The sequence below is a fragment of the Colobus angolensis genome, unplaced genomic scaffold (genome assembly GCF_000951035.1).
Source record: "Colobus angolensis palliatus isolate OR3802 unplaced genomic scaffold, Cang.pa_1.0 Scaffold184, whole genome shotgun sequence".
NCBI lineage: Eukaryota > Metazoa > Chordata > Mammalia > Primates > Cercopithecidae > Colobus > Colobus angolensis.
In genome coordinates this window covers 3,853,024-3,864,081 of record NW_012114977.1, presented here as the reverse complement: position 1 = coordinate 3,864,081, position 11,058 = coordinate 3,853,024, and the positions used below count along the sequence as shown (strand labels likewise).

At 53.1% G+C, this 11,058-nt stretch overlaps 3 protein-coding genes across 6 annotated transcripts in view; 1 reads left to right on the top strand and 2 right to left on the bottom strand.

The window, feature by feature from the left end:
• CCAR2 (cell cycle and apoptosis regulator 2) overlaps nt 1–6,346 on the bottom strand; it is a 15,442-nt gene extending 9,096 nt beyond the window's left edge. Inside the window, exons 1-7 of one of the 3 annotated variants that reach the window (XM_011939839.1) lie at nt 6,136–6,346; nt 5,147–5,242; nt 4,800–4,891; nt 4,280–4,371; nt 3,953–4,067; nt 3,652–3,781; nt 3,070–3,166 (exon numbers count right to left, since the gene is read on the bottom strand). In XM_011939839.1, coding sequence (XP_011795229.1) covers nt 3,070–3,166; nt 3,652–3,781; nt 3,953–4,067; nt 4,280–4,371; nt 4,800–4,891; nt 5,147–5,204 — 584 coding nt within the window. In that variant the 5' untranslated portion in view covers nt 5,205–5,242; nt 6,136–6,346. Of the gene's footprint in view, nt 1–3,069; nt 3,167–3,651; nt 3,782–3,952; nt 4,068–4,279; nt 4,372–4,799; nt 4,892–5,146; nt 5,243–5,559; nt 5,953–6,135 lie in introns of those variants that run through there. The other 2 variants (XM_011939840.1, XM_011939841.1) reach the window with 2 other exon arrangements.
• Nucleotides 5,372–7,832, top strand: LOC105510207 (collagen alpha-1(III) chain-like). The gene is made up of 2 exons (XM_011939866.1): nt 5,372–5,394; nt 5,696–7,832. The coding sequence occupies exons 1-2, from the start codon at nt 5,372–5,374 to the stop codon at nt 6,627–6,629; spliced, it is 957 nt and encodes a 318-aa protein (XP_011795256.1). The 3' UTR covers nt 6,630–7,832.
• LOC105510187 (chromosome unknown open reading frame, human C8orf58) lies at nt 6,826–11,010 on the bottom strand. Of its 2 annotated transcripts, XM_011939843.1 has the most exons (5): nt 9,618–11,010; nt 9,129–9,269; nt 8,883–8,991; nt 8,651–8,763; nt 6,826–7,774 (listed from the first exon to the last, which is right to left on the bottom strand). In XM_011939843.1, exons 1-5 carry the CDS (start codon nt 10,524–10,526, stop codon nt 7,751–7,753), a joined length of 1,296 nt encoding a protein of 431 aa, XP_011795233.1. In that variant the 5' UTR covers nt 10,527–11,010; the 3' UTR covers nt 6,826–7,750. The 2 variants fall into 2 exon arrangements, with proteins under 2 accessions (XP_011795233.1, XP_011795232.1); XM_011939842.1 differs by having other exon boundaries at nt 7,738–8,763; nt 8,883–8,979.
• Between the last annotated feature and the right edge of the window lie 48 nt (nt 11,011–11,058).

Sequence of the window (11,058 nt, the reverse complement as noted above, 5' to 3'; positions counted from 1 at the left end):
GGCTAATTTTTGTATTTTTAGTAGAAATGAGGTTTCACTATCTTGGCCAGGCTGGTTTTGAACTCCTGACCTCAAGTGATCCGCCCGCCTCAGCCTCCCAAAGTGCTAGGATTACAGGTGTGAGCCACCGCACCTGGCCTACATATTTCTATTATTTTAATTTTATATAATAGCATGTACTGCTTTACACATTTTTATAAGTCACTATAGTATTACACTATAACTACATTGTAAATGCAATAGATATGGGTACAATAAATAAAAATAGTTGAGAAGAAAAAACCTTTAGACCATTCATTAAAAAGTGCCAGACTGATAAGGGGAAAACCCCCCTGTTACATAAGAGAAATAAAATCAACTGTCATTTATCTGTGCCTCGGTAACTGAGCTGATTGTATTTACCGGAAGGTTTCTGTTCTGCCTTTTAGACCTGCCTGGGTCATTTCCCTATTCATCACACCCCAGTGACTAAGCTGAACAGATTTATCATGAGGCCTGTTCTTTTCTGTTGGCCTGGGTCACTTCCATGTGCATGATCATCTGCATCCTAAAGTGGCCTTATTCTCAAGCCCCGATGGGATGTCAGTAGCCCGTGTGTCTAATAGAAGACCCATGCCAAAGCCCCTGTGACAACTTTCCAGCTCACAGTAATGTCTAAACTGTTATGATCCTCTAGCTAAACTGTTATGATCCACTCCACGCTGTACACTGTGTGGTCACTTTCCTCCCCTTCCTGTACACTGTCAGGAGGTCATAAGGCAGCACCAGGGGCTGACCTCTCAGGACCCACAGCAGCAGAGCCCACCTGGGTACACCTGTCTAAAACCGCAGCTCAGCAGTAGCTGCTCAATAAAGACATTGTTCTCTGCATCCCAAAGCCAGGAATTCAAAACAAAGCTTGGCTTCCATGCAAAACATTAATGTGGTTGAGTCCTTCATAAAAGTTGCAAAACTAAATAAATAAAAGTTGCCCCAGAATGACCTACTTTGTACCACCCTGGGCCCCACTCTGCACATTCTCTCTACTGACTGATGTTAATATATCTCCCTCCCAATGGTGGTATAGGTTGAGTATCCCTTACCTGAAATGCTTAGGACCAGAAGCGTCCTGGGTTTGGAATGTTTTTCAGATTTTGCAATCTGTGCATTATACCTACTGGCTGAGCATCCCAAATCCAAAACTCCAAATCTGAAATGCTCAATAAACATTTCCTTTGAGTGCCATGTTAGCACTCAAAAAGTTCTGGATTTGAGAGTATTTTGGGTTTTAGGATTTAGGATGCTCAACCTGTACATCCTTTCTGTAGAAGCTGTGACACTGAAGCATAATGGCCAAAGTAATACAACAGACCTTGCATGGGTCTCAGCACATCCAGGACAGTCAAATGCAACTGACTAGAGAAAGCCTGAAATTAACCCTAAAGCAGAAAGTCCACAGCAGTCACAGAGCTTCACCCAGGCTACACTGTCTCAGAAGGCACCTGCTGTTGATTTTGTAATGAAGCCTTTAATAAACTCACACAATGTGAGAGGTAGAAGGTCCTTGGAAACTGAGGACCAGTAAGATGCACAGGACAAGAGAAGTGGGTAAATGCAAAACATATACCAGCCACTGGATATACTTATATACTTATGAATATGGTGTCTACAATGGAGAATGGGACACAGGGTTTCAAGTAGTGGAAACCCCATGGCAAACAATCCCAAAGCTTCCCCCTAGTTAGAATTCACAAAGGTGAATTCCCACACCTGTAATCCCAGCGCTTTGGGAGGCTGAGGTGGGAGGATCACTTGAGCCCAGGAGTTCGAAACCAGCCTGGGCAACATGGCAAAACCCTTTCTCTGCCCCCTACAAAAATAAATAAATATTTACTTATTTTTTGTAGAGACAGGTTCCCAAAGCACTGGGATTTATAAGCATGAGCCACTGCACCCAGCCTTACAAAAAACGTTTTAAGAAATTAGTCAAGCATGGTGGTGCACACCTGCAGTCCCACTACTCTGGAGGCTGAGGCAGGAGGATGGCTTGTGCCAGAGAGATCAAGGCTGCAATGAGCCATGATCACGCCACCACACTCCACCCTGCGTGACAGAGCAAGACGCTGTCTTGACAAAGAAAAAAAAAATAGGGTTAAGGGTTACATGAGATTTCTCATTTGTCAAAATTGTCAAGATTTGTGCATTTCAATCTACGTAAGTTCCACCTTAAATTTTTTTTACCTTAACAAAATTAAGTGGGAGCAGTGAGTAGATGGAGGTAGAGATGAAAAAGAATGGTAGCTGATACTTGAAGCAGCTGGGTAATGGGTATAAGGTTCCTCATACCTTTCTGTTTACCCTGCATATACTAAAATTCTCCACTATGACAAGTTTAAAATGAAGACAGAACTAGAACGAGTCTTAAATCAGGCTAGAGCTTAACTTTTAGAGGTACAAGCAAAACACTCAGGGAGAGTGAGACTGAGGAAGGAACATGTGAACTGGAGAGAGGATGGGACAGCATGCTCCTGGTGGTCCCCAATGCTACAGATGAGACAGGATCACCAGGATACCCTAAAGGCCCAAATCAGCCATGCCTGCTCCACACATGGCTGAGAAAGCTACCTGCATGTCCAAGGCAGAGTGCAATATACACCTTCTAACAGCATACTTATGAGAATGGTGTCTATAAAGGAACGTTTTAAACAACTAAAAGAGATACTGCAGTGTTACTTTTGACATGTTACTATTGAGTTTCTATTCCTGTCATCTCAACTTAGGGACTAGAAACAAAACAGTATTTAAGAAATACCTCAACGTGACATTTTGAAAGATGAACTGTATCAGCTCCCTGCTTGCTAAACCACTGTATAAAATTCCAATATTTTTATATACATTTCAGTGTGTCTACATACTTCAGAGAAAAGGGACTAGGATCTAGCTGCAGGCAGAGAATGTTAGTGGTAAGCACAGCCACCTTCCAAGCAGTTGACCTGGGTTCACTTCCTGGCCAAGACAAAAAAAATAATAATAAAATAAAGAGAATGTTAGTGTCAACAAGTGGCCAAAAAAGGGACATCATCCTCTTACCTTCGGCCCTGATCCAACCGTCCATGAGGGCCCCGGGCAGGAAATCTGTTCAGGTGGCTCAGGTGAAGTGTGTGGGATGTCTGGAAGAGACTCAGAGCTGCAGAATGGAAATGACTGGTGACTCAAAAACCCTAAAAACCAGCCAGGTGCAGTAGCTCACGTCTGTAATCCCAGTGCTTTGGGAGGATAATGCGGATAGATCACTTGAAGTCAGGTGTTCAAGACTAGCCTGGCAAACATGGTGAAACCCCCTCTCTACTAGAAATACAAAAAATTAGCCAGGCGAGGTGGTGGATGTCTATAGTCCCAGCTACTCAGGAGGCTGAGGCAGGAGAATGGCTTAAACCCAGGAGACGGAGGTTGCAATGAGCCAAGATCGGGTCATTGCACTCCAGCCTGGGCAACAGAGCGAGACTCCATCAAAAAAAAAAATCCTAAACACCTATCCAGATCACCCACCTTTCTTCCAGTACACAGAAGTACCCACCTCTACGCTAATGGACTTTCAGCAACAACCTGAAAGTCCATTGATCCAGACTACCCCATAAAGCCACACTGAATAATAGTGCCACTCGTACTCACGCTTCTGAGGAAACAGTGGGGGAATCCGGTGAGGCTGGAAGATCAACTGAGGCTGAGCTCCCAGGATCCCTTGCTTCTGGCCTAGGGCTGCTACATGCAGAAGGGGAGGTGCTGGAGACTTCAGTAGGGGCTGCAGAACAGGAGCCAGGAAATTCAGGGGACCCCATGGTTGAGGCACTCACTACCTTGGAAAGATGCAGTCCCACCCCCTTGAGAAAAGTCAGGGTTTTGCCCAGCTGTCAGGGCACAGGGGCTTCCATCCCTCCCCTTTCCAATGCACATGCTAAGGAGAGATGAATACCTGGTTGGAGAGCGTTTGCACCTTGACAGCATTCCAGGGCACTGCCTGGCCTGGGTTGTATGCAGCCTTCACCAGCACCTTCTCACCCAGCTGGGGCAGCCGGCCCTTCACCACACTGCCAGCACACAAGCCAGGAGGCCCCGTTAGGAGAGGGACCCCAGCCAAGCCACCCTGACTGCCCCTATGAGGCCTTTCCCATCAAGATTTCCCCCACCTTGCACAAAAAGAGCAAAGCAATGGCTTTGGGGAGGGGGGCGGGCAATACCAGCACGGTGACAGAACTGAATCCAATAAGCATTTCCAGTAGGGGACCAACCTCAAGCCTACCTTAGCTGAAAAAAGACCTCTTCATCCACAACTCCAAAGTAGTCATGCAAGCTGGTAACAATACCAGTGAAGACCCGCTGTTTCTCCCCACCCTGTAAGAAAAGGGAGCAGTTGAAAAGTAAAAGAAAGGAAGCTGGACAAAATCACACTCTGCCATGAAGGTCTCATCTTAACCCACACCCCTGCTCAGCGTACTGCATCAAGAGTTCACACAGAGTGAAGTACAGGTGTGTGGTGGGCATACTCCATCATTAAGGGTCGGGGCATGTTTGAGCTGGTTCTTGACCCACAAGCTTCTTCTAGGACTTCCAGTTCATTAATTCCAAGACGTATGCTAAAGATTTCCCTGGAGCGAGAAATGAAGATGCCCCAGTCTGAAGGCTATCTGGGAAATCCCATATTAGCCCACTACCAGGAGAGGGGTCAGGAATGATAAACACTATTATGTAAGAGATGAAGAGCACCAGGCCTCCATGCATCCGGTCCCAAGGGCTGAAACTACAAGGGATGCCCAACCTACCTGAAGGTGCCTGGCATTCTGGGACAGTTCTGTGGCCACAGGAGGAGTGAGCAAACCAGGAGGAGGGCCCAGAAGAGATGTTGAAGCTGTGCCTATGGGGAAAGAGAAGTAATCTCCAGGAACCGCCCCTACCACCTTAAGCACTAGAGTCAACCAAAGGATGTGGTAAATCCAAAGGCTACAGCTCCAGCCAGCTCCTCCACAGGGCTTCACTGGCAACCACGGTAGGAATCTGCTGTTTTCCAGAGGAACATCAGCAGCAAATTGCTCTCCACCAGGGAAACCCCAAACTAACTTCACAGCACATATTTTCCAGGATGAGGCCAGGTAGGGAGAAAAGTGATCACCTGAGAAGTTGCGTCCCCCTGGAAGTGGGTTGATCCGCTGGCGCTTAAACTGGGACATTGGGAACGCTGTCCTCTTTCAGAGTCGTGGGGAAAAGCCTTCAATCCAAAAAGAAAGAAGTTAACAGCTCACACGGGAAATTTCCATCTATACCCGGAAAAGTGGAGAATCTTAAGTAAGGATATTAATGAAAACAGGGAGGTGGGTAATGAGAATGAATGAAGGCAATGAATGGAGAGAATATAGAGAAGTAATAAATGAAACAGTAAATTACATTGTTTCAGTTTGTCCTCACAATAACCTAGTGGTAGGTCATATTGTCATGCTGTTTTACAGACAAGGAAACTGGTGCTCAGAGAGATCAAGAGACTTGCCCGGGGCCACATAATCAGGTAGTGACAAAACTGGTACTCACACCCAGGCCACCCAACAACTTAGCGCTCCTCTCACTAAGCCACGCCACCCCCAGAGTAGTTGGCGGGGTGAGGGGCTGGAGAGAGCCCCGATGACACCCCTTCATTCAAAAACATCCGCCAAAACCCTCCACGCAGGGCCCGGAAAAATGGAGGAGGCCGGTGCCGGCGAGGAGATGGTGTGAACCCTCTCCCCGGAAGCCCGACCCGTTGCCGCCTCGACCGGCTGGTGGGAAGGCAGCTCCCTGGCCGACCGAACGCGAAACCGGCTGCGCGCCACCCTCCTGCTCCCACGCTCCCGGGCCCTGCGCTCCGGCCTCAGCAGCCGCCAGCGCCAGGTCTCCCGGCAGGGCCGCGGCGAAGCCACCGAGGGAGGACTGAGGCGCGCGGTTTCTCCTCCTCCCGCCCGCCCCCAAGGCCGAGGCCGTTGCCAGGGAGACGGGACTTGCAGTCCAAAGAGGGGCTCGGCCCCTTCCGCGCCCCACGCATCTTCGCCGCCCGGCCCTCGCAGTCCCTCGGTCAGCGGAGGGACGGAGGGGCGAAGGGGCAGAGGGGCGGCGAGGGGGCCCCTAACCCACCTGCGGGCCAGGGCAGCGACACCGGGGGGACAAAGACACCCGGAACCACCACAGCCGCCGCTGCCGCCGCCACCGGAAGCGCCTCTCCGGAAGCGCGACCACTGGTCGGAAGCTGCCACTCTCCCGGATATGGTCCCTCCCTCGTCTCCGCCGACCTCTCCCTTCCCCCACGCCGGCCTGCTATCCCGCGGCAACTGGGGAGCGGAAGTGCGCCTCGCCGGATTGGATGCGCGTCAGGAAGTCGCGCCTCGGTAGTGTCCTCGCTAAAGAATCCCATCAGAAAAGAAGGCTTCGGATCGTTGGTTCCGGGATCAAAGACAGCGGGAGCCGGCTCCCCCAAACACAAGGAACCCCCGACTGCTTACCACGCCCGCCTCCCTCTGGCAGTCGGGACTGCAACAGATAAGGGAACCAGCCCCTCCCAACTGGAGGAGGAGGATGCCTATCAGTGGCCATTTCTAAGAGACATTTCTGTGTCTGACTCAAGCCAGTGACTCCCATGCCTATAGCCAGTCAGGAATCAGTGCCCTAATTCTCAAATATGAAATCTAAGAGGCCTCAGTGAAGTGGCCTGCTCAAAATCTTGCCAGAGACCGGCCATTTTAGTCCCCATTAGCAATCCCATGCCCCCCTTATCCTCCGACCTCCCCATCATCCCTCCCCGTCCCTATTCACTTAACATTTACAAAGCACTTTGAGGCAGTTTAATCTCACTTTATCCTCATAACAAGTCTGTGAGGTAGGTAGGGCAGGCATCATTATTCCCAGCTGGAAACCGTGGCTCAGAAAGGTTGATTTAGGGTCTAAAAACTAGTACAGGCATCTGGTTTGAGTTAGGGCCTGTAAATGCTAGTACGGGGGAGAGAAGCTGAGCACTGGCTTTGAAAGTTATTCTTCTGTTCCCAGGTTATCCCTGATCTTCCTCATTTCTGATGCAGTCTTCAGGAGTCCGGGGCAAGACTCCATGCAGAGGCAGTCAAAGCCACACCGTTCTCTGTCCCAGGGCTGCCAGCACGGCTCTGAGGCAGAAAGCCCAGTAACTGCCCACTGAGGAATAAAGGTCAGTTCCATCCTTCTGCAGTGACCTCCCCCAGAATATCAACCCTTTGGATGCATCATTTCAGAAGAGATGGTTGGATCCAGCCAGCTTGCAACACTGACAGTCACACAGAGATATGCATACCATTGTGCGTAAATACACATCTGCAACATGCTGGGTCCAGACAGGTCACCGTGCCAGAAACACTCCATGGACACCTGATAATGAATGAGTTCACATTGTGGAAGCCCAGGGATTTCTGGTGAGGAGGAGCAGCCCTGGAGCTGCCGCATCTTGGGGGCCTCTCAAGAAACCAGGGCTCCTGACCAGACTGCTTAGAGGAGAAAGATTCACCCTCCACTCAAGAGAGGAGGGCAGGCGTCAGCAGCTTTTCCTGGCAATGTGGAGAAGCAGCAACAGGGCAAAGGGCAAGGAAGACTTCACAGCAAGTCCCCTCCACCCAGGGTCACCAGGTGCACCGAGAGGTCTCAGCCTACAGAAAGGTTTTGTGCTCGTTGTTTCTTAACCACTAATGACGGCATAAAGGTTTTCCGGTGGGGGCGGCACTGAGGCCTTTCAGGGAGGTCCCTGGACTCGATCCTGTGGAATAAAAAGAAGACATTAGGCTAGGACGAGAAAATAAAACTAACAATGGCCCTAGAGTTGAGAGAACATGATTCATCTACTGGCAGGTAGCAGGGTGGGGGTGTGACCTGGGGCTGTTAAATGACTTGGTACTTCTTACCCCTGGAGAACTATTCGGTACAAGCCCCGAGGCATGATGGCCTTCACCCACTGTGAAATCCTTTGTACCCCACCTTGCTCTCCCCACAAACCTGGGAGGTGGCCTAAATGTCAGCATTGAGGGTGAGGGGTTGCTGAGCTAGGGTAGGCAGATTTCCCACATTCTGGTCCTTGCTGTCACTGACGTGCGGCTTTGGAAAAGCAACTACCCCCAGCCGCACCCAGAACCCAGCCTCCTTATCTGCAAATAGGGTGTTTTAACTACTCTTTCTTCTAGCAGCCCCTCCCAGACTGCCTCTCAAGTTTCACGAGGGCAATACTGACAACTGGCATGACAATCTCTGCATCCTGGCTCATCAGTCTCCTCTCCGTTCCCTAACCTGGGCTGGGCACGGGGCTCACCTGGGGTCAGAGCCATCAGGAGGGGCAGGGGGCTCAGGGTGGTGGTGGCTTCTCCGGCAGATCCGGTTGAGCAGGACCTTGACCTTGTCCCAGTGGGAGAAATCCCGCTGAGCAGAGGAGGAGGGGTCACCAAGAGCCCTCCCCACACTCAGACCCCCGACCAAGCTCCCAGAGACAGCTGTCACCACAGCCAGGGTGAGTCGCCTGCTCCAAACAGGAATCAATCCTGTCATTTTCCCAGAGTTGCTGGCCCCCAGGGTGCCCATGCATCCCCACCTCCCCTCCCCCCACCCCAGCCCACCACCTGCCCCACATACACCCGTCCCCTACCTTGTGTCCCTGGGAGGATGGCAAGTGGTACGCTGGCTCCACTGGGGTTTCTGGCAGCCTGGGAGGGTTGGCACTGGGCACCTCCACCTTTGGGGGTGAAGCAGCCTTTGCCCCTTCAGAAAAAGAATCAGGTTGGCCAGGGCCAGAAGACACCCCATCAAGCTTCGGCTCAGAGGACCTGCTAGTGGGACCCCAGGCATGCAGGACAAAGGGAGACACGATGGCCCCTCACCTGTCTGCTCTGTCTGGCTTAGCAGCTCCCATGGCCGCTGCCCTCCATTACCTGGGGTGTGTAAGGGGGACGGTAAAGGGGCTCGGGCCAACTCCTCCTCACCGGGATCCTGTGCACAGGAGAGACAGGTGATCAGGGCCTGGTTAGAGGGGTGAGGCTGTTCTGAGGGCAGCCACGGTTCCCGGGGTCCCATCTGTCCTCTCCCAACCCCACTGGCCTGACTACCCCCACTCGAATCTCACTCACTCGTGGGGGCCTCTGGATCCGCAGCTGCAGGTAGAGCTGCTGGAGCCTTGCCATCTGCTCCAGCACTAGGCACAGGTGTTCCAGATAGCGAAGACCCTGCCCAGGGAGGCAGGCCCAGGCTCCAGGCCCCAGGCCCCCCACCTGTGGGACATTGTGAGATAGGGGAGATTTAAGTCAGGTTCTTTCCCTACCCCAAGCAGCCAGGCTGGGCTCAGCCAGCAGATAGGAGCGGATTGGGCCCTGAGGAGGAACACACGCAGCCAGCTTCCCCACTGCCCAGCGGGGCATGGTGCCAGGCAGGGCCCGTAGCTGCCCAGCTCCTCTGTGGAGGTGGCCACACACAAATGGAAGTGGCGTGCAGCAAGGGTCTATGACACAACCCAGCAATTAGGGACAGGGAGTGCCACACCCCGAGAGAGCTCCAGGGAGAACCAGAGGAGCTAGACTGTCCATCCCGCTCTTAAACCCAGCCTGAGAGTGAGCACTCACCGCCTCTTCTTCCAGGCCTGCCTCTAGGTCTGTGTCTGCCTCCATGGATTCCTGTTCCCCTGCTCCAAAAAGGGGCACTTCACGCTCGCACTTGCTGGGCGGCCGCAGGCAGCGGTGTTGTCCTGACAAGCTAGCGGGAGCTGTTGGGGGCCGGTGGGAACGCTCCAGCACCTGCCCCAGCTTCTGGCTGGCCAGGAGCTGGTCTACATGGGCCGGGGGCTCGGGACTCCCTGAGGATTCAAAGTCCAGGGAGTCCTGAGAAAGGCCCCGTAAGGCGGCCAGGGGGCTGTCCCCAACTGCCATCTCCACTCCTGAGTCCCGGGAAGCCAGTTTGAGAAACAGCGCCTCCCGGCTGACACCTCTGAGCTTGTCACCTCTCTCCCAGGATGAGCACCCGTGGGCAGCGTCCGGGATCCGTCTGTAGGTGCTGGTGACTCCAGGCACTATGCAGCCCTGTGCCAGGCCCTCGCCAGTCCCATCTGCATGGAGAGTCAGTGTCAGGCTGGGCAGGCCACCCCCAACACCCCCAGCATTCCTGACGGCTGGCAGCACTGCCCCAGGGAGGAGTGTCCCTGACCAGTGAGGAAGGGTGGTCACTGCACAGCCACGGGCCGCCCGGATATGGCCCCAGCTATTTGGGAGATGTGTGGATGGGATTCCCTTCACAACAGTTGTTAGCGACAGGGAACCCGTGCTCTGAGCTCTGTTGTAGGCAAAGCCCTGGTCGGCCACATCCATCAATCGCTTAGATGACCTGCGCCTGCGCTTCCCACCTAGGATCAGCCCACCATCTCCCAAGTCAGAAGTGGGGAGCCACAGGCTCTTCCGCTGCTCCCCAGGCGGGAGTAGGACTGTGTCCAGCTTCAGGGAGAGGGGAGTGGGGACAGAGAGGAAAGCCTGGGATCCCATCTGCTCTCTGGGGGCCCCTGCGGCATCAGGATGCCAAGTGGAGTCTGTCCTGCAGCTCACGGGGAGATGATAAAATCACCGCTGTCACCGATTTGGGTTTCTGTTGTAAGTGAGGAATAGTGAAGATTTTACGAGAAGTTTAAAATTAAAGAACTGAAGTGAAAGGGACGAAGGGGCAGCATTAGCACTCCCTCACTGTCACCTCCGCCAGGCCCTCTCGCGACGAGGCGTCCTGGCGGAATGAACGGTACGGGAAATAGGCCGGGGGAGCGGGGACGACCTGCGGGGCACGCGGGAGCCGGATGCCAACCCAGGCCCCTCTGGGCAAGGAAGTGGGCCAGGAGGTCACTGGGTGGGAGAGGGGTCCGCAGCCACGGAGGGGGCTGGGGCGCGGGCGGATTCCCACATCCTCAGACGGAGCGGGAAGGTGAGGGAAGCGGAGCCGGAGGAAGTGGGGCGGAGGCGGTGGCTGGTTTAACGCCTGAGTCCAGAGGGGCTCCAGCCTGCACGGCGTCCCCTGATGACCGCCTCT

Coding starts and splice junctions, on each gene's coding strand:
- LOC105510207 (XM_011939866.1), top strand. CDS start 5,372: ATGAATGGAGAGAATATAGAGAA. Junction 5,395..5,695: donor AATGGAGAGAATATAGAGAA/GTAATAAATGAA, acceptor CCCTCCACGCAG/GGCCCGGAAAAATGGAGGAG.
- LOC105510187 (XM_011939842.1), bottom strand. CDS start 10,526: ATGGGATCCCAGGCTTTCCTCTCTGTCCCCACTCCCCTCTCCCTGAAG. Junction 9,270..9,617: donor CAGGCCTGGAAGAAGAGGCG/GTGAGTGCTCAC, acceptor AATGTCCCACAG/GTGGGGGGCCTGGGGCCTGG. Junction 8,980..9,128: donor GGATCCAGAGGCCCCCACGA/GTGAGTGAGATT, acceptor GATCCCGGTGAG/GAGGAGTTGGCCCGAGCCCC.